At 42.9% G+C, this 22,795-nt stretch overlaps 1 protein-coding gene across 1 annotated transcript in view; it reads right to left on the bottom strand.

Annotated features, from left to right (window-relative positions):
* Window positions 1-22,461, bottom strand: part of psmb7 (proteasome 20S subunit beta 7) — a 71,100-nt gene extending 48,639 nt beyond the window's left edge. The window contains exons 1-5 of the mRNA XM_041193613.1: window positions 22,357-22,461; window positions 17,101-17,194; window positions 11,715-11,812; window positions 10,078-10,218; window positions 2,061-2,176 (exon numbers count right to left, since the gene is read on the bottom strand). Of these exons, the coding sequence (XP_041049547.1) occupies window positions 2,061-2,176; window positions 10,078-10,218; window positions 11,715-11,812; window positions 17,101-17,194; window positions 22,357-22,418 (511 nt within the window). The 5' untranslated portion in view covers window positions 22,419-22,461. The remainder of the gene's footprint in view (window positions 1-2,060; window positions 2,177-10,077; window positions 10,219-11,714; window positions 11,813-17,100; window positions 17,195-22,356) is intronic.
* Between the last annotated feature and the right edge of the window lie 334 nt (window positions 22,462-22,795).

Here is a 22,795-nt window from a genome sequence, read left to right as displayed (position 1 = left end):
GCAAAGCAGCTGACAGAATTCTCAATTACCATCATATCTGACCTATTTAAAATACAAGAGAGCAATGAATTTTACATAATAAAATTCTATGGCTGCATCTGAACTGAATTTGAAAATACAATGCATCTTAGAGGCAATTAAGACCTCTGTATAGCAAATTACATTATAACAGTTGCACATGCAACTTTCAAATCAATTATTTTATTTATATCCTTCAGATTTTTAAGAAGCCTCTTAATGCACAATGCTGGAACTCAATTTTAATGCAATGACACCACCTACTGGCTTCGAAAGCACCCTACCACTATTTGAATTACATTTTAAAGATGCAACACGCAGGCTTAAAAGCAAAGCAGAAAATAATTTAGGTTTTGCAGCTTGTACAGCCCTGCTGCTGTACCATTTTATTTATGTAAACCTGGGATATGCAGTTAGATTCTGTACATTTTTATCACCATTGGTTGTAAGCTGTTAAGGGTCAGTAAAATACACAGAAGTGGAGCAATTTAAATTATGCTACATAAGGCTCAACTTCCTTCAGTGTTAACAACACCAATTATGCTACACGATAACTTTATGTATTCTTCAAGAGTTTGATGTATCTGACGTCTTTGCATTTGCAGGGTGCAAGTTAGTGTAGGAACAGAACTGTACATGCAGATTCATAACCCTTTCAGTAAAGGAATATCTCCTCACCTCAGTCCTAAGTGGCCAATCTTCCAAGACTGTGACACCTAGTTCTACTCTTCCCAGCCAAGGGAATCAACCTCCCAGCATTTACTCTATCTAGGAAATCACTTCTCATTTTCTAAATTCTTGGGAACATAGGCCTTGCCTACTCGATCTCCTCGTAAAAAAATACCCTCATTCCAGGAATCAGTCTAGTGAACCTTTGCTTCACTCCCTCTAAGGCAAATACATCCCTTCCTTAGGTAAGGAGGCCAGTCCTCCAGGTGTGATCACAGCAAGACCCTATACAAATTGTATTAATACTTCTTTATTCATATACTCCAATTCCTTTGTAACAAATTTGACATACCATTTGCTTGCTTAATTGCTTTCTGTACCCACATATTAACTTTTATTGATTTGTGTAAAAGGACATCCAGCTTCCTCTGGACCAACCCAGTCTCTCACCTTCTTAAAAAAAAATATTTTGTTTTACAAATTTTCCTATCAAAGTGGATAACTTCACATTTCTCTGTTATATTTAATCAGTCATGTTCTTGCCCAAGCGATTAACCTGTGCATATCCCTTTGCAGCCTCTTCTGTATCCTCCTCACAACTTGCTTCCCTATCCAGATATATATCAGCAGCAAAGCTGGATACATTACACTCGTTCCCCTCACTCAAGTATTTGACATTAATTGCATATAGCACGGATCCTTGCAGTACCCCACTAGCTACAGCCTGCTAACCCGAAAAAGACCCATTTATTCCTACTCTCTGTTTTGTTCACAAAATAATTCTCAATCCAAGTGAATATATTAGCTCTATTCCCATGAGTCCTAATTTTATATAATAACCTTCTGTGGTACCTTATCAAATGGTTTTTGAATATCCACACTACATTTACTGGCTTTCCCTTATCTACAGTGCTATTTAAAACCTCAAAAAAACTTTAATCAGATTTGTCTAGTCTGATTTCCCTTTTATAAATCAATTTTGACTCTGTCCAACCGCAGTGGTGTTCCAAGTACCCCGTTACTCCATTCCTAATAATGGGTTCTGGCATCTCCCTTACAGCTGATGTCAGACTAACTAGTGGGTAATTCCCTGTTTTCTTTCTTGCTCCTCTCTTGAAACGTGGGGTTACATTTGCTGCCTTCCAATCTGCAGGGATCATTCTAAAATCGACAGAATTCTGGAAAATTAAAACCAATGTACTTCAAAATCAATACATCCAACAGGCAGTGCCAACTCAAATTTAGCGCTATAGTAGTATAACAATACTCAGTTGACCCCTCTAAAATTTTGTGGACCTTAACTCAATGTAATTTTCATTTTCATTTCTTTCAAGCAAAGAATGTTGAGCGATCTTAGGAAATAAATCACTCACCCATAGTTACGTATGGTAATGTGTCAGTTGATCCATGTGGATAAATACTATACAGATGGGGGCCAGTACAGTCTACTCCACCAAGTACTAGTGCTGCACCAATGTATCCTTGATATCTAGTTCAGGAAAGAGGAACAGATTATTTGTTTGTTAGTAGAGATACATGCATGGAGAACAGTTGATGATTTCAGTTCTGCCTGGACAATCTGCTGAAAATATATCACAGACAAGGAGAAAAAGGCTCTAAACTAAATGTGGATGAAAATACCAAGGCAACACTAATATGATTTGCAATTATTTTATTTTATTAAAAATATATACATAACATTCAAGAACGAAAGACAAGGAACTTATCCACAAGCTTTCAATGGCACTTTGCCAAAGTCCTTCTAAAAAGGTACACAGATTTTGACAAGCTTTCTCAATTTGTCGGAGAAGTGCCCTATGTTTGCTGTCTCACACCCCCACAACAGTGATGCATAAAAATGGTTCACGTGTACAATTTATCATCTGTTTCAATAGTTATCAGAATTAGAACCAAGAGTTTTTCCTGGCTCCGCTACTGAAGTCAAATTTTATGATGCAATATATTTAACTGCGTGAGAGATTTTACTACAAGATGCGCTGTAGTCTGACAAGGAGCGAAAGGGGCAATAACAAAGACAGGATTAAGTGAATTACAGCAAAATTAGATATTTTTCAAAAAAAAGTATTAAGTAGATATGGGGGAATAACAAAGGAAAAAAATTGAGAATATGCAAAAGGTATTCAATAACATTCCCTTTAATATTTTCAAGTGCACAGGTGATTTGTTTAAATGTGCGGCTCTGCACACAGTAATTTAAAGGGCCAATTCATGCATCGCCTTTGTGAGGACTTTCAGGGAATGTTAATGTTAAAAGTACAATCAAAATAAGGTTATATATGCTAAAAGGGCACATGAAAGCAAATTGGTGGTTAATATAAAAGGAAAATACCAAGTTTTTTTTTAAATAAAAGCACAAGAAACAAAAGGATAATCAAAAGGATGAGGACACTTAGAGACCAAGCAGGCGATCTACTACTTCAGGCTGAGAAAGCAATAGAGAGGCTAAAGCATTTTGCATCACTTTTTACAGCAAAAGTGAAAGTCGGACTGTAGGGGTACCCCAGGAAGATGTAATGGGTCATTACCGATGTCCCCTGTAATTTTTTTGGTTGTACATGGCTATTTATTTAAGTGCACAACCCTTTTAAATACGTTTGCATAGCCATCCATGTGCAATATCCTAAAGGGGCCAACTTGTGTGCAGTCTGCACGAGAACTTCTGGTTTGTTGCATGGCTGCAGAGTTTAGGGGGAATATCGGTCACAACCTGCAGATAAATACTCAAAAGGATGCTTCAACTCAAAGATGCTGAGACAAAAAAAATCTATTGTTTCAGCTGAACAGCTTTTTGGGCCAATTCGGAGGGCATCAAGAGTTAACCCTCTGTAATGTGGAGCTGGAGGCATGAGCAACCAGAGCAGACAGGGGTTGTGGGCTCCATCCCCCCAAAAGACAATGTCACACAAGATGGGACATATTAACAATAAACACATAAACCTTATTACATTTTAAAAGAATGGACACGAACCTTCACCCCGCCAGTGGATGAAGTTTCATGAATAATCTGGAGCCCGCTGGAGCTCCTGGCCTGCCCGCCAGCCTGAAGCTTGGACAGGCTGGGTCTTTAACGATCTTAATGAGCCTGTCAATGGCCTCAATTGGCCATTGACAGGTCGGCGGACGGACCGCTGATTTCCCTGTCCACCCACCTTCCTAAAAATTTAAAGGGACCGGGATGACGTCGGGGGCTCCTCCCCACATCGTCCAGCATCATTTTCCCCTCAGCGAGCAGGCTCCACCCCCAAATCACCGAGGGGAAAATCCTGGCCAGCGATGCAGTACTCCGAGAGAAGGTTCATCATCACCTTTTATCAGTAAATACGGATGAACAATGAAATGGTCTTCCATTTTGCTTACTTCCCAAGAACAAAGAAAAACCAGAGAATTCACCAGGGCCCACAGGGAACACATCCCAGAATAGTAAAGAAAGTTTGGCTAAAGGTAATTTTTGGAAGCGGTTTTTATGGTGAAGGACTAGGACAGTAGCAACTGTTACAGCCCTGCTGAAGAACAAGGAGACGACAAATAAATTATAGGCCAATTAATCTGTTCTCAGTTACCTGACAAAGTTCATTAACACTTTCGAAAGCACACATTGTTCAGGTACAGTTAGCATCAGTCTATAAAGGGCAGGCCATGCTTGACTAAATTAATTGGATCTTTAGAGGAAATCAAAGGCTGTACAGATGCAATAATGTTGAATGCATAATTTTTCAGAAGATGGTTGATAAAATACCAAAGAGACTATTAAGGTATATGGTATTTAAGGAAATGTAGCCATGTGAATACAGGGTTAGGACGAGGGAGAGGAAGCAAAATATAAATGTTTGTTCGATTGACATGGTGAGGGTGCTAATATTCCACAGGAATCAGTGCTAGGACCTCTCTTTTTTTTATATAAATCTTTGGTGAAGTTTGTGATACTAAAGTTGAAGGAGGACAGGCAGATCAAGTTCTAGACAGAGAAATGCAAAGCAGCACAATCTGGACAAAAGAATGGTGAAACAAAGTAAATTTTAAACAGCAAAGAGTAGAAATTTGTCTCGATTGGTGGTGGAAAACGAGTGCTTTGGGATCCCATTATACACAGCACCTGATATTCAGTTCCATCTGTCCAAAGCAGTAGTACAGAATTTGGAACTATGGATCGGTTACACAGCATAACATCAGTTGGTGAACATTTCAGCAGATTTTTTTTTTTACTCATTCAAGGGATGTAGACTTCGCTGGCCAGGCCAGCATTTATTGTCCACCCTAACTGCCCTTGATAAGGTGGTGGTGAGCTGCCTTCTTGAACTGCTGCAGTCCATGCGGTGTAGGCACACCCACAGTACTGTTAGGGAGGGGGTGCCAGGATTTTGACCCAGCGACAGTGAAGGAACGGTAGCATATTTCCAAGTCAGCATTGTGAATGGGTTGGAGGGGAAAGGGAACTTCCAGTTGGTGGTGTTCCCATGCATCTGCTGCCCTTGTCCTTCGAGATGGTAGCGGTCGTGGGTTTGGGAGGTGCTGTTTAAGGAGCCTTGGTGAGTTGCTACAGTGTATCTTGTAGATGGTAAACACTGCTGCTACTGTGCATCGATGGTGGAGGGAGTGAATGTTTGTGGATGAGGTGCCAATCAAGTAAGCTACTTTGTTCTGGATGGTGTCGAGCTTCTTTGGTGTTGTTGGAGCTGCACTCATCCAGGCAAGTCAAGAGTATTCCATCACATTCCTGGCTTGTGCCTTGTACATTGTGGACAGGCTTTGGGGAGTGAGGGAGGCAGGTTAATCACTGCAAGATTCCTAGCCTCTGTCCTGCTCTTGTAGCCACAGTATTTATATGGCTAGTCCAGTTCGGTTTCTGGTCAATGGTAAACCCCAGGATGTTGATAGTGGGGGATTCAGCGTTGGAGATGGTCATTGCCTGACACTTGTGTGACACGAATGTTACTTGCCACTTGTCAGCCCAAGCCTGAACATTGTCCAGGTCTTGCTGCATTTGGACATGGGCTGCTTCAGTATCTGAAGAGTCACAAATGGTGCTGAACATTGTACAATCACATCAGTGAACATTCCCACTTCTGACCTTATGATGGAGGGAAGATCATTGATGAAGCAGCTGAAGATGGTTGGGCCCAGGACACTACCCTGAGGAACTCCTGCAGTGATGCCCTGGGACTGAGCTGACTGGCCTCCAACAACCACAACCAACTTCCTTTGTCCTAGGTATGACTCCAACCAGCAAAGCTTTTTTCCCCCGATTCCCATTGACTCCAGCTTTGCTAGGGCTCCTTGCTGCCACACACGATCAAATGCGGCCTTGATGTCAAGGGCAGTCACTCTCACCTTTAGGAGTCCAGCTCTTTTGTCCATGCTTGAACCAAGGTTGTAATGAGGTCAGGAGCTGAGTGACCCAGGCAGAACACAAACTGAGTGTCACTGAGCAGGTTTTTGCTAAGCAAGTGCTGCTTGATAGCACTGTTGATGATCCCTTCCATCACTTTACTGAGGATCGAAAGTAGACTGCTGAGGCTGAAATTGGCTGGGTTGGATTTGTCCTGCTTTCTCTGTACAAGATGTACCTGGGCAATTCTCCACATTGCCAGGTAGATGGCAATATTGTAGCTGTACTGGAACAGCTTGGCTAGGAGCGCAACAAGTTCTGGAGCAATACTAGTCTTCAGTATTATTACCGGAATATTGTCAGGGCCCATAGCCTTTGCACTATCCAGTGCCTTCGGCCATTTCTTGATATCATGTGGAGTGAACCAAATTGCCTGAACACTGGCATCCGTGATGCTGGGGACCTCTGGAGGGGGCCAAGATGGATCATCCACTCAGCACTTCTGGCTGAAGATTGTAGCAAATGCTTCAACCTTATTTTTTGCACCGATGTGCTGGGCTCCCCCATCATTGAGGATGGGGAATTTGTGGAGTGTCTCCTCCTCCAGTGAGTTGTTTCACTGTTCACCACCATTCACGGCTGGATACGGCAGGACTGCAGAGCTTAGATCTGATCCATTGATTGTGGAATCACTTAGCTCTGTCTATCACTTGCTGCTTATGCTGTTTGGCATGCAAGTAGTCCTGTGTTGTAGCTTCACCAAGTTGACACCTCATTGTTGGATATGCCTTGTGCTGCTCATGACATGCCCTCCTGCACTCTTCATTGAACTAGGGTTGATCCCCTGGCTTTGTGGTAGTGGTAGAGTGGGGAATATGCCAGGCCATGAGGTTACAGATTGTGGTTGAGTACATGAACAGAAGCAGGAGCCAAAGGGGATGACAGCCCAGGAGATACCTGGCTGGAGAGCAAGCTCAGCTCCAAGCTTTGCAGTGGACAAGGAATTTGGATGATTTCAAAGTCTTCAAAGTTGTTTTCTGCAGCCAGACCTTCACATCAAGAGTCTGTTCCACCAGTTCTTTAACTTCGATAAAAGCCCCAAAGGCTGACAGCACTCAGTTTCTAAGCTCAAACATCTGTGCTACTTTGGAAAGACTGATGAACCATATGGACAGGGGAAAAAAAACAGAAAATGCTGGAAATATTCAGCAGGTATGGCAGCATCTGTGGAGAGAGAAACAGAGGTAACATTTCATGTTGTAACCGGCACCTGATGAAAGGTCATGATGTGAAATGTTGACTCTTATTTCTCTCTCTCCACAGATGCTGCCAGACCTGCTGAATATTTCCAACATTTTGTATTTCTGTTTCAGATTTCCAGCATTCGCAGTATTTTGCTTTTGCACAGGGACTTCAATCGCATAGTTGATCTCCCCGAGCCCACTCTCCTGCACATCAGCAGGAGTGATGAGGTGCAGTCCCACTGAAGTGGCAGTGGTGCAAATGGAATGGTGGGTACTGCCCACTTTCAGGATAAGTGGTCTGTTCCCTTATCACCCTCTCACCCAATAACCACCATGTGCAAGAATGCCAGCTGGGCCAGACTTCCTCAGCAACTGTTGAGATGACCAGTCTCAGATGCCAGGAATTAATGCATATTGGCTGGAGTATTAATTGGGTTATAAATTTCAGTGACCTCACTGGAAAATAAAATCACAGTGTGTGTGCAAATGAGCTGCTGATTCCCTATTATTTGCTTTGCACTATTGTACACAATGCATTTATAACTTGGGAGTATTGCTGAAAAAATACATTTTGTTGAAGCTTTTCATTTTGGAACTCATCAAGACAATCGCAAGATTACCAATGACAGGAGAAGCAACAACTTTATACCGTATGAGAAGAGGGCTGAATGGTTGGCAAGCGGAGTCTGATTGGTAAAGGCATGCCATGGAGAATGCACCAGTTAATGGTGACTGACAGTTAACTGCCAAGCATTGTCTGAAATTTAAACCAGGCAGCTTGACTCTGATTGGTCAAGGCATTGCCCTGAGGAATGAACCAGCAAATAGCTATCACTTATTTTGTTTAGTATAATGGGCTGAATTTTCCCCCTGTTGGGGGGAAATGGGCAAGCGCGTGCAGGCGCGCTTCCAATCGGCGCCCCCATTTTATGTAGGTGGGCCAATTAAGGCCCGCCCAGCGTGACGTCCACAGAGAAGCACTATGTGCTCCCTGTGCAGGCAGGGGGAGAGAATGCCTAGAATCGAGAGTGCGCTCTTTTGCGTATGCACACGGAAGAGCACACGCAACTCCCTGAAGCTAAGTGCAGCCTCAGGGAGATCAGCTCTACGTGCAAAAATATTAGGAAAAAAAAATTTCCCTTACATGTGCCCTCATGTGACAATGTCACATGAGTTGGGACATGTTCATAACTTCCAACAAAACTTTATTAAAATTTTTAAAACCCTACATGAAACCTCATCCCGCCGGTGGATGAGGTTTCATGTTTTTTTCTACTTCCCGCTGGGGCTCCTGGCCTGCCCGCCAACCTTAAGGTTGGACGGACAGGTCCACTAAGTACTTTAATTGGCCATTGACAGGTCGGCGGGCGCGCAGCTGATTTTGCTGCGCCCCTGCCTTCCTGAAAATTTAAATGGTGCGGGGGGTTCTGCCCGACGTCATTCCGCGTCATTTTATGTGTCGGCGAGCAGGCCCCGCCCCCACTCGGTGACGGTAAAATCCTGCCCAATGTGCGTACATGTTCTGTCTGTCTGCAAAGGGCAGGGCCCTGTGTATTAATATATGTAGCTTCCAGTGCTCACAAGGGTGCCACACTGCAAACCTGGCTGACCATCTTAAATTGGTTGCTAGTGTAATTTTTAGGACACTGGGGATTAGTTAGCAAATGTTATCCAATCATGCAATCACATCTAGTGTTGGACACTGTGTTTTGAGTTTTGCAAGCACGGGCTGGTTGAGTATAGTCCGTTGTGAATAGCCGAAGGGACATGTTGTTTGATACGATCCGCCAGTCTTTGGGATGCACAGCCTATATACCTAGCATCACACTGGCACTGAAACTCATATACCACATTACTCATTTGTGTGATAGACAGAACGTCTTTTTGGCTTGACGGCAGCATCCTGTTAGTGGTGAAAACCATTTGTGTCGGTACTGCATAGTAGCAGCGTGAAACAGCTAGCTTCAATTGCTGCTCAAATTTTTGAGATACCTCCCCTTCTAGGGTAATCTGAGGTGGACTGGGCACTCTTCAAGGCCGAGAGTGACAGCCTTAGGCCTGTTTATGAGTTGCACAATATACAGCACCAAATTATCTGATCAGGTAGCCATTATTCTGCAGGACACCTTTGATGTGCCCCATTTCAGCATAAAGCTTGCCTGGTGAACAAATGGCTTGGGTCCTATTTACGAGGTTGCCGATAAGGCCAATCTTATAGCATGTGGAACTATATTAACTTACTCTTGTAAAAGTTTATATTTACGACACAATTCCAAAAGCCAATTTTTGTCTAGTGGCATCTCTGTTTTAAAGAACAATAACAAGGAACAAACCTGCAATATGGCCTCAGGATTCCTCTCTGTAAACCATCCCGATTCTAATGCACAGTGGATTCCACAGCAATGTTTCACGGGTTACAACATGCATTGGCTATTGATCACAAAACACATTCTCATCTACATGGACAGTCAAAGACTTTCAGCCTATTGGCCAACAGACAACAGGGCTAAGTGTCCCTCCAGCAGCATCTGTATTGCTGGCAGGGTAGCCATTGCTTCTGTAAGTATCATGAAAGCCACCGTTAACGAGGTGCTACAGCCTCCAGAGGCAGCAGCTCACATACTTATCACTTTGCTGCTGAAGTCAAGGCTACCAATTAGCAACAGCAGTTTAAGGTGAATGCCACATAAATCCCAACAGAATTATAGAAACCCTCCGCCTGTTAGAAATCTGAATTCTAAGTTAGGATAAAATTGGGCAATTTAAACATTTATTGCAATTGCACCAAGTTTTATTTACCTGAAAAGCATTTGCTTCAGCATGCGATTTGCAGTAGCTACACGTCCAAGGCGTCCAGTGGATAAAGCATGTAGCTCCAGATTGGATGAGATCAGTTGAGTGGTCATCTCTGTATCTGCAGCGGTACCAGCACCACAGCAACTAAAGGGGATTACAGATATTTCAGATAATTCGAATTCTCAAGTGAAATACAATGCTACAATTTTAAGCACTGCTAATAATTGCTTGTGACATTGTCCCAGTCAGCTAACTAATAGGTTTTTATACATAGTGAAGGGTGTCAGTCATGGAGGACTTCAAAAATTCACTGCATTGAGCCACCTAGCAAATGGATAAATAAGAGAAAGCGAGAAAGAAAAAACAAGAAAGAAAGAGACAAAGAAATAAAGACAGCAAGAGAGAAAAGAAAAAGGAAGGAACGTGCATTTGCAGCAAAACAAAACCTGTTTCAGCAATATTAGTTGCAGGATAAATACTGGACCATGACACACAGGTTAACTCCCCTAGTCTTCCTCAAATAGTGCCATGGTGTCTTTTACTCCCACCTGAAAGGATAGACACGGCCTTAGTTTAACGTTACATCCAAAAGGCAGCACATCCAACAGTGAACTCCACTGAAGTATCAGGTTGGATTGTCTCCTCAAATCTCTGGACTGGGACTTGAGCCCATTGCCTTCTGACTCAGATGAGAGTACTATCAGCTGACTTTCCATGAAGTTGCACATAAGGAGTCAAGACCGAAGGGTTAGAGACGGCTGGACAATTGGACCCACTAATACTTGCCGATGTAATTCTGTTCCATTAAGTCGTACATTCTTAATCTTTATCTTAATTCCATCATAATGTCCTATTCTGAGTTGCTGTTTCCCCTGAATGGGGAATCTAGAACAAGAGGGCATAGACCCAAGATAAGGCATAGATCATATAAGACTGAGAGGAGGAAAAATTTCTTTACTCAAGGGTTGTGAATCTCTGGAATTTTCTATTCCAGAGGGTTGTGAATGCTCCATCATTGAGCATATTCAACACTAAGATCATGAGGTTTTTGACCTCTCAGGGAATCAAGGAATATTGGGAGCAGTCAGGAAAGTGGAGTTGAGGGAGAAGATCAGCCATTATAGTTTTGAATGGTGGAGCAGGCTTGAGGGGCCACATGGTCTATTCTTGTTCCTATTTCTTATGTTCAAATCCATAATGGAAACTGTTCATGAAAATTAGCTGGAAAAAATACATTAGTTGAGTCAGCATCTTGAAAAAGAAAAGTTATGACGTTTCAGGTTAATGACGCATCATCATAACCTAGAAACATTTTGCAATCAAAACATCACAACCTCTACTTCCTCTTTACAGAAGTTGATTCCCTGCTATGTATTTCCTTAACCAGCATTTTCTGGTTTGACATCAGATTTGAAGCTTTCTCTTTTGATTTTAAGTAAGGCTTTTAATATTAGGAAAAATAATGTAAATTGGGAAGGTGTCACATCTGCTTGCTGAGGAATTCAGTCTGTGATAGCCAACTTAAATTCTAGCTGTAGGGTCCCACTAGAGATTAGGTTTTTAAATATGTAGCACTTTTTATACACGGTGAAACAATCATATGAACCCATTTTTTTTTAATTACGGGATTTATTACTTACTAAATATTAGGAGCAATGTAGTGAATCTTTGAGCAGTTTTTATCAGCGACAATCATGCCTTCGGTTGCTCTTGTATCAGCGCCCAGGATTACTCCATCCTTAAGGTAAGGGTAGAAAAGAATTGAGATTTTTGATTGAGCAAAACAAGATATTCCAAAAGTATACATAAAAGCTCTTTTACTTAAATTAATAATTTACACTACTTGTAATTAAGCTACTTTCCATAAAGCAAATTTCTAATTTGAGTATGAACTATATTCATCATTTATGTGGTTTATTTGTATCCAAATGTAGGCAAGTAATAAATTTTTAAAAATTCATTCATGGGATGCGGGCATCGCTGGCTAGGCAAGCATTTGTTGCCCATCCCTAATTGCCCTTTAGAAGGGGGTGGTGAGCTGCCTTCTTGAACCGCTCAGTCCATGTGGTATAGGTACACCCACAATACTGTTAGGGTGGGAGTTCCAGGTTTTTGACCCAGCGACAGTGAAGGAACGGTGATATATTTCCCAGTCAGGACGATGAGTGCCTTAGAGGGGAGCTTCCAGGTGGTGGTGTTCCCATGTGTCTGCTGCCCTTGTCCTTCTAAATGGTCAGGGTCGTGGGTTTGGAAGGTGCTGCTTAAGGAGCCTTGCTGAGTCCCTGCAGTTCACCTTGTAGATAGTGCACACTACTGCCACTGTGCATCGGTGATAAAGGGAGTGAATGTCTGTGGATGGGGTAGCAATTAAGCGAACTACTTTGTCCTTGATGGTGTCAAGCTTCTTGAGTGTTGTTGGAGTTGCTCTCATCCAGGCAAGTGGACAGTATTCTATCACACCCGGACTTTTGTCCTGTAAATGGTGGACAGGTTTTGGGGAGTCAGGAGGTGAGTTACTCATCACAGGATTCCTAGTCTTTGGCTTGCACTTGTAGCCACAGTATTTATATGGCTAGTTTAGTTCAGTTTCTGGTCAATGATAACTACCAGGATGTTGATATTGGGTTAATTCAGCGATGGTAATGCGACTGAACGTCAAGTGGTTTGGTTAGTTTTTTTGTTGGAGATGGTCATTGCCTTGCATTTGTGTGGCACGAATGTTACTTGTCAGCCCAAGTCTGGATATCATCCAGGTCTTGCTGCATTTGGACATGGACCACTTTAGTATTTGAGGAGTCGAAAATGGTGCTGAACATTAACCCTGATTGCACAATCCCCTGGCTTGATCGTAAGGATAGAGTGGGGGATATACCGGGCCACAAGGTTACAGATTATGTTTGAGTAAAATTCTGCTGCTACTGATGGTCCACAGCATCTCATGGTTGCCCAGACTTGAGTTGTCAGATCTGTTCAAAATCTATCCTATTTAGCACAGTGGTAGTGCCATACAGCATGATGGTGGGTACCCTCAATGTGAAGATTAGACTTTGCCTCCACAAGGACCATGTGGTGGTCGCTCCAACTTATACTGTTATCAACTGATGCATCTAGTAGATTAAGTCTAGTATGTTTTTCCTTCTTGTAAGTTCCCTCACCATCTGCTGCAGTCCCAGTCTAGCAGTTGTGTCCTTTAGGACTCAGTCAGCTCACTATGTACTGGTACTACCGAGCCACTCTTGGTGATGGGCAATGAAGTCCCCCAGCCAGAGCACATTTGGGCCCTTGCCACCCTCAGTGCTTCCTCCAAGTGATGTTCAACATGGGGGGGCACGGATTCATCAGCTGAGGCATGGGGGGGAATATGTGGTAATCAGCAGGTGGTTTCCTTGCCCATGTTTGACCTGATGCCATGAGACTTCATAGGGTCCAGAGTTGATGTTGAGTACTCTCAGGGCAACTCCCTCCTGAATGCATACCACTGTGCCACCTCCTCTGCTGGGTCTGTCCTGCCGGTGGGACAGGACATACCCAGTGATGGTCATGGTGGTATCTGGGACATTATCTATAAGGTACAATTCTGTGAGTATGACTATGAAAGGCTGTTGCTTGATTACTTTCCCAATGTTGGCACAAGATCCCAGACGCTAGTAAGGTGGACTATGCAGGGTTGACAGGGCTGAGTTGGCCATTGACTAGGTCGATGCCAGGTGGTCCGTCAGGTTTCATTCCATATTGACTCTCTAGCAGTTCGATACAACTAAGTGGCATTTAAGAGTCAACCACATTGCTGTGAATCTTGAATCACACGTGGGCCAGACGAGATAAGGAAGGCCAATTTCCTTCTCTATAGGACATGGGTTTTTACAACAATCAACAATGGTTTCATAGTCACCATTAGACCTCTAACTTACTGAATTCAAATTACACTATCTGCTGTGGTGGGATTCGAACCCAGGTCACCAGAGCATTACTCTGGGTCTCTGGCTTACTAGTCCAGTGACAATACCAGTAGGCCACAGCCTTCCCCAATTCTAATGGCTCAAAATTAAGCCAACACAAGAATGGTATAAAGATACTGCGCCAAAAACAGATTGTGTTGGCTTTGACCAATAGCGTTAAGTCCCATGGAAATTCTGGGCCTTAGCCTTATTGCTGAAATACATTCTTATAAAGAAGTCAAGGTTTGAAACTTTGTGTACTCTGCACCTAAAAGTAGATAAAGGATGGCCAGGTCAACATGATAACTTAAACTACAGATATTCTGGGGGGAAATAAAGAAAAAAGGGGTAACTTATACTGGCATTTCCACTCATTTTACAGAAGTTTACAGTAGTGTTTCACATATTCTTTAAAAAAATAACCACAGGCTATCAAAATACAAGGCAGAAGAAACAGATTAAGGCTGGAATCTATTATAATCTGAAATTAAAGAATACCATTTAATTTCTTACTTCTTTTTCAGGTCCTATTGCATACGGCATTCTCTGACCATCAGGATGTGCTAGCAAGGGGTTAATACCATGTTGCACTAAAGCACTATAATTAAGAAACCCAGATGTGTGGCTTCTGAGTCCCTGTACAAAACTATGGAGTTATAAATGACTAATGGAGCAACATCTGGAAGGTTAATCAGCTTGACCCAATTAGCCAATGTCTGGTCTAATTTAATCCTACCTGGCCATGAAGGTAAAAAGAAACACAACATTCTGATTTTTAATTGACTTGTTTTTCCAAAAACATCTTAAAAGCCAACTAAATGTGTTGAGCGATTTTAATCAGTGGAAATGACAAAATAGACTGCTACAGGAATTTTTACAACTTACTCAGTGGTACAATTCCATCAGAAAGCTATCAGACTTAAATTAACCAGGTATTTGCCTTTTTCTCTGTGAAAAGGTCAAAGACAAGCTAAACGTTTTAGGAGAATTTTATGCTAAACTCGAGTGTTATACATTAATGATCTAGATGAAGGAACTGAGGGCATTCTGGCTAAGTTTGCAGATGATACAAAGATAGGTGGAGGGACAGGTAGCATTGAGGAGGCGGGGAGTCTGCAGAAGGATTTAGACAGGTTAGGAGAATGGGCAAAGAAGTGACAGATGGAATACAATGTGGGGAAGTGTGAGGTTATGCACTTTGGTAGGAAGAATAGAGGCACAGACTATTTTCTAAATGGGGAGAGATTTCAGAAAAAGGGACTTGGGAGTCCTAGTCCAGGATTCTCTTAAGGTTAACTTGCAGGTTGAGTCGGTAGTTAGGAAGGCAAATGCAATGTTGGCATTTATTTCGAGAAGACTAGAATATAAAAGCAGGGATGTGCTGCTGAGGCTTTATAAGGCTCTGGTCAGACCACATTCAGAATATTGTGAGCAATTTTGGATCCCGTATCTCAGGAAGGATATGCTGGCCCTGGAGAGGGTCCAGAGGAGGTTCATGAGAACGATCCCAGGAATGAAAGGCTTAACATATGAGGAACGTTTGAGGACTCTAGGTCTATACTCGATGGAGTTTAGAAGGATGGGGGGATCTGATTGAAACTTACAGAATACTGAAAGGCCTGGAATAGATTGGACGTAGGGAAGGTGTTTCCATTAGTAGGAGAGACTAGGACCAGAGGGCACAGCCTCAGAGTAAAGAGAAGACCTTTTAGAACAGAGATGAGGAGAAACTTCTTTAGCCAGAGAGTGGTGAATCTATGGAATTCATTGCCACAGAAGGCTGTGGAGGCCAGGTCATTGAATGTATTTAAGACCGAGATAGGTTCTTGATTGGTAAGGGGATCAAAAGTTACGGGGAGAAGGGGGGAGAATGGGGTTGAGAAACTTATCAGCCATGATTGAATGGCGGAGCAGACTCGATGGGCCAAATGGCCAAATTTCTGCTCCTATGTCTTATGGTCTAATGCACAGCAGCATGCAGGGGTTCCTCTTAACACAACAAATGGGAACAGAACACAAACTTAAGTACAGTATCAATCTTTCACTAACTGCTGCCTGACTAAATGTGACTGGCATCAACAGGTTCTTTGCCTTCCAAGCATAAATGTGCTAATTAAAACATGATTGTAAAAGATATTATTTCTGATGTGAAAAATAATTTCCTGGTTTAAAAACAGCCTTTTGATTGCATAAGAAGAAAATATGCTAAACTTAATCAGTAAACATCACATACTGTCAGGGGAGAAATATCAAGCCCTTCATTCCATGTCAAACACTCAAGGCTGCCAAATGTGCACCATATCTCTCAATGGCGTTCTTTGCCCAACAAATTAATTACAAGTACAGCACTTACATTTTTTTTTTAAAATGGTAAGGAAAATGACTAAACTGATAGCTTAAAAATTATGTTGCGCAACATTATTATAAAAACGCCTACACATTAACGTGAAGTTAATACTCTGTGAACTGGGGTGTGTCAACATGTTGGTGCTTGGTACTCAACAATTTCAGACAAATGTATTTATTTGTATGGTAATATCGCATTACCGGTTCATTTCTAGGCTACCAGTGATTGCATTTTCCCCTGTTCAAAACTCTTACAAATGGTTTCATATTGGTTACTGCTGTGAACATGATCTTTGCGCTAAAGTTTTTAAATAGAGATGTAACATCAGAAATCTCTCACAGAAGAAATAATACAATGGCAGCAAAAATTAGAATCAGCAGAATGGTCCAATTATTTCTGACCAGTCACTTGTCATTTTTCTTGCGTAGTTTTAAACACTAGTAGTTTTAAACACTAGTAGTTTTAAACACTAGTAGTTTGTGCACGACTGCTGAGCTCTGCAATTTAAAATCATAAAGTTACTCAGGTTTCTTTTTAATGGCACACTCTGATAACAACGTTGTAGTTTAACACAAGCAATTTGTTGAAAGTCAATACTGTGATGCCAAGATTAAGTGCATCATTCAACCAAGCTTAGTTTCGTAAAGTGGTGTTCAAAATGCCATCTTTTCCTTACATTCATGATTCCTGTGTGGTACTGAAAAATAATATTAACTGATTCAAGCAGCTGAAATATAATACCTTGAATACAACCCCAGCAATAGTGGTTCCAGTTTTTCTTGCTTCGAGAACTTTGAAACCTTGCTTAGTAAGTTCGGCTTCAATAAATGCATTCCTATAACAAACAAAGCACACATTACTGAAGATTCTTGAAAAGGTTATAAATACCACACTCAGGATTTATTCATCTAAGACTTTTTAATTTCAGCTTGAAACCTTATTTAGATCAATAAATTGGACTTTCTCCAAACACCACATACAACTAGAGTTAAGACCATTTGATGCAAGACAATTTCTTCATTGCAGAATAAGGTAAGGATCTATTGGACGCTGAACTGCTTCATACTGACACAAAAGTAGTTGTAAAACTGCACTGTATGAAGCTTGCTTAAGGTGCACTTTAAACCTGCCACAACAATGACACCAGAAAGGACAGATCTATGTTGCCTACCCGATTGCCAGGAGACACCCAAGAGCAGTCAAATTCGATGCCTAACAAGGTCGCCATGTCACTTGTGTCTCCTGACAAGGAATAATCTTCACCTTACCACAGTAATTGCACCCAAACATAAGAAACGTTCAGCTAAATAGAACTTCAATTTGAGTATCTAGAAGTAGTGTAACTTAGAAAGCACCATGTACTGTCAATGTATTTTATCATGACCCAAAAAAACATTTTAAATCTTTACACAGTTTAGTAGAGTCAGTCAGAGTCATAGAGGTCTACAGCGCAGAAACAGGGCCTTCAGCCCACTGAGTCTGCGCCAGTCAAACAAGTACCTAACTATCTAATCCCATTTTCCAGCACAAGGTCCATAGCCTTGTATGCCATGGCACTGCAAATGCACATCCAAATACTTCTTAAATGTTATGAGGGTTTCTGCCTCAACCACCCTTTCAGACAGTGAATTCCAGGTTCCCACCACCCTCTGGGTGAAAAAATTCTTCCTCACATCCCCTCTAAACTTCCTGTCCCTTACCTTAAATCTATGCCCCCTCATTATTGATCCCTCCACCAAGGGGAAAAGTTCCTTCCTGTCTACCCTATCTCTGCCCCTCATAATTTTATACACCTCAATCATGTCGCCCCTCAATCTCCTCTGCTCCAGGGAAAATAACCTCAGTCTATCCAATCTCTCCTCACAACTAAAATTCTCCAGCCCAGGCAACATCCTGGTAAATCTCCTCTGCACTCTCTCTAATGCAATCACATCCTTCCTATAATGCAGATTCCAGAACCGCACGCAATACTCTAGCTGCAGCCTAACCAGCGTTTTATACAGTTACAGCATAACCTCCCTGCTCTTATAATCTATGCCTCGGCTAATAAAGGCAAGTGTCCCATATTCTTTCTTAACCACCTTATCTATCTGTCCCACTACCTTAAGGGACCGGTGGACATGCACACCAAGGTCCCTGTGATCCTCGGTACTTCCCAGGGTCCTACCACTCCTGTGCCTTATTTGTCCTGCCCATGTGCATCACCTCACACTTATTGGATTAAATTCCATTTGTCACTGATCAGTGTTTCTGACCAGCCCGTCTATATCCTCCTATAATCTAAGGCTATCCTCCTCACTATTTACCACCCTACCAATTTTCATGTCACCTGCGAACTTATAGATCAACCTTCCTACATTCAAGTCTAAATTGTTTATACACCACAAACAGCAAGGGACCCAACACCAATCCCTGTGGAACCCCACTGGAGACAGGCATCCAGTCACAAAAACACCCCTCGACCATCACTCTCTGCTTCCTGCCACTCAGCCAATTCCAGATCCAATTTGCCAAATTGCTTTGGACCCCATGAGCTCCTCCTTTTGTTATCAGTCTCCCATGTGGGACCTTATCAAAAGCCTTGCTGAAGTCCAAGTAGACTATGTCAAATGCATTGCCCTCATCTATACACCTGGTCACCTCTTCGAAAAATTCAATCAAATTGGTCAGACATGACCTGCCCTTAACAAAACCATGATGACTGTCCTTGATTAATCCCTGCCTCTCCAAGTGTAGATTAATTCTGACCCTCAGAATTGCTTCCAATATTTTCCCCACCACTGAGGTTAGACTGACTGATCTGTAGTTCCCTGGTTTATCCCTTCCTCCCTTCTTGAATAACAGTACCAGATTCGCTGTCCTCCAGTCCTCTGGCACCTCTCCTGTGGCCAGAGAGGTATTGAAAATTATTGCCAGCTGCCCTGCTATCTCCTCCCATGCCTCACGCAACATTTCATCTGGGTCTGCAGATTTATCTACTTTTAAGTCTGCCAGACTACATAGAACCTCCTCCCTTTCTATGCTAATTTCTTTAATCATATCACAGTCCTTCTGCCTGATTTCCATACCCACATCATCCTTCTCACTTGTGAACACCGACACAAAGTATTCATTTAGAACCCTACCTACGTCTTCCGGATCCACACACACACATTACCACTATAGTCCTTAAAGGGCCCTACTCTTTCCCTGGTTATCCTCTTACCCTTAACGTCCTTGTAAAATAACTTTGGATTTTCCTTTATTTTACCTGCCAATGTTTTTCATGCCTTTTTGCTCTCCTAATTTCCTTTTTAAGTTCCCCCTTACAAATTCTATACTCCTCTAGGGCTTCTGCTGTTTTGAGCCCTCGGTATCTGCCATAAGCCTCCCTTTTTCTCTTTATCCAATCCTGTATATCCCTCGACATCCAGGGTTCCCTGGATTTGTTGGTCCCACCCTTTGTCTTTACTGCAATATATTGGCTCAGTACTCTCCCTATTTCCTTCTTGAATAAGTCCCACTGTTCTGACACAGATTTACCTAAAAGTAGCTGCTCCCAGTCCACTCCGGCCAAATCATATCTGATCTTATTAAAATCAGCCTTCCCCCAATTTAGAACTCTGATTTCTGGCCCATCCTTGTCCTTTTCCATAACAGCCTTGAATCTAACAGAGTTATGATCACTATCTACAAAATGCTCCTCTACCGATACCTCTACCACTTACCCGGTTTTATTCCCTAAAATTAAGTCCAGGACAACCCCCTCTCTTGTAGGCCCTTCTACGTACTGGCTTAAAAAACTCTCGTGGATGGATTTTAAGAATTCTGCTCCCTCTAAACTTACCACGCTATGACTAACCCACTTAATGTGGGGGAAGTTGAAATCCCCCACTATTACTATCCTATTATTTATACACTTCTCTGAAATTTGCCTACATATCTGCTCTTCTATTTCGCTCTGTTTGGGGTCCTATAGTACACTCCCAGCAATGTGATTGCTCCTTTTTTGTTTTTAAGTTCTAGTAATAAAGAGAGGGGACAAAGGTTTCTGCTAATAACAATTATGTATTAGTGCTCTACAGGTTGGAGGAAAGTAAGCTGGTGGAAGAAAAATATATTGGGTGTCTAATATTTAACATATATGAAACCAATCATTTGAATATTACTGCAGAACTGTCACTGGCATCCACCTGCTTAAATACATAGAGCGATTCCTTCACTGCCCCAATTATCCACTTAGGAATACAAGATCCCACATTCAATCCCTGTTCTATGCTGAGTCATTTCATAACAAATGAAGATTAGAATTGCCCTTAGTGACATATATCAAAGGAGAGAGAAAATAACTAGGGTCCCTGCTGCTGATCATTATGCAGTGATCCAGTTCTGGAAGGCATTGGCCGTGCACTGGATTAGACTCAGCTGTGATGCATTCAGCACTTGAATAGCCTGACAACACATGCTCAAGCTCACGTGTAAATATTGCCCAAATGAGTGACGGGACTGGAGAGCATCCAATAGCTGTGCAGCCACAGAGCAACGGCACAGTGACTCAGCAGCAAGAGGTGAAGAGGCAAGCAAAGAAATTATTTTTAAGGACTGAGTTGATTATTTTAAAATTGAAATCCAAAAGATTTTAAATAGAAGATCTCTCATGGCATTGTTCTCAGTAAGTTATGTTGTTTTATTAGAAAATAATCATTCTGCACAGAATTACAAAATAGAAACAGCCCTTTGGGACAACCAGTCAGGGTTACTGTTTATTCTCCACATGAGCACCGGTCCTAATCCCATATGCCTACCTTATTCCCATAACATCTTATTCTCCTTTCCTTCCTACCAATCATACCTATTCCTTACTGTTGAGATAATCGCAGCTTCAATCACCATCTCTGGCATCTGCACATCTGACCAGAGAAAGTCAGGCATATACAACTGAAATGAAAAGAAGTAGCAGACCGTTCGGTCATTTCTGATGACAGGTTAACCTGCCTGTTCCCCGGAACTGATCCTAACTGACCTGAGATTTCCCCCTCCACCACCCCCCCCCCCCCCAACCCAAAAAAAAAGTTTTGTTTTTGTTTCTGACCTGCACCATCCGCAGTTTAATTTTTTTTTAACGTATCAGTCAAGTTAAAATTAAAAAATCCTTCTGAGAGGGGCTGACCAGAATAACTAGAACGTTTATAGCCACGGTGCCCAACGACGTCAGTTTTCGATCGATTTTGAGCTGATGCCGACGAAAATCTTTGGGATGGTCATAAACAAAGTCCAGCTACAAATAATAAATCACCGATGGGAGTTTCTATTCTAAGCCCCAATGATCCATGGACAAGTTAGGCAAAGGAATTTTTTTACATTTTATTCTCTCTCTCCCCCACCCACCCCCCCCCCCCCCCCCCCCCGCCCCAAACCAATTGTGGGGAGTGGGGGTGGGGAATAAAATGTAAAAATAAAGAGAGCCGAGATGATGAAAAGATTTCCCACGCGGGGATATTTGACACTTTTAATTAAGTTCGTCCATCTTAGATACCGGGTGGCAAAGTCCATTTAACGGTCCGCGATCGAACGCCTCGTGTATATAACAAATAATAATAAATATAAACAGGTTGTTGATGTCGTTTTGTTTTCCCTCCCATTCGTGAGGGACGAGAACAAAACCCAAACACCAAAGGCTGATTTGCCCATCGGTCCCCGTGTTACAGACACTAACCAGCTCCCCCCCTCCCCCTCCCTCCCCCTCCCCCTCACCCTCACCCTCCCCCAAAAATAAATAAATATCTGATTTTCTTGGAGAAAACGTTAATTTTTTTCTGAGTTAAAAGGCGGGAGGAGGAGGCGCTCGGGACCCGGTCAATGTGCGAAGTCACGGCCGCCTCAGCTCCAGCTCCCGCTCCCGACTCCCCCCGACTCCCACAAACACCGAACCCGACCGGAATGTTTCGGTTCACCGGGCCCCGGAGGGTGTTTACCCGGCCGGTAGGGCGGGTGGGCGGGTCCGCGCTGCGCACTCACCTCCGGCAGTTGTCGAAACTGAAACCACCAACAGGCGCCAGGCCGAGTCTCAGCGCCGCCATCTTCACAGCCGCGCGCTCCCGGAAGTGAATCCTCTGTGTGTCCCCCCCCCCCCTCGGGAAGTGGGGGGTCAGGACTTCCGGTGGGAGAGAGGGCGGGGATAGGATGAAGAGAGGAGGAGGAGGAGGAGGAGGAGGAGAAGAGGGGGAGGGGAGAGGGGAGGAGGAGGGGGATGAGTGAGGGGAAGGGGTGGGATGGGATGGGGAGGAGAGAGGAGGGGGGATGAGGGAAGGGGGAGAGGGGGGATGAGGGAAGGGGGAGAGGGGGGATGAGGGAGGGGGGAGAGGGGGGATGAGGGAGGGGGGATGAGGAGGGGGAGAGGGGGGATGAGGGGAGGGGGATGAGGAGGGGGGTAGGGGGGATGAGGAGGGGGAGAGGG

This window comes from Carcharodon carcharias, chromosome 8 (assembly GCF_017639515.1).
Source record: "Carcharodon carcharias isolate sCarCar2 chromosome 8, sCarCar2.pri, whole genome shotgun sequence".
Lineage (NCBI taxonomy): Eukaryota > Metazoa > Chordata > Chondrichthyes > Lamniformes > Lamnidae > Carcharodon > Carcharodon carcharias.
Note: the sequence above shows the minus strand (reverse complement) of the source record. Positions and strands in the feature narration are given on the sequence as shown.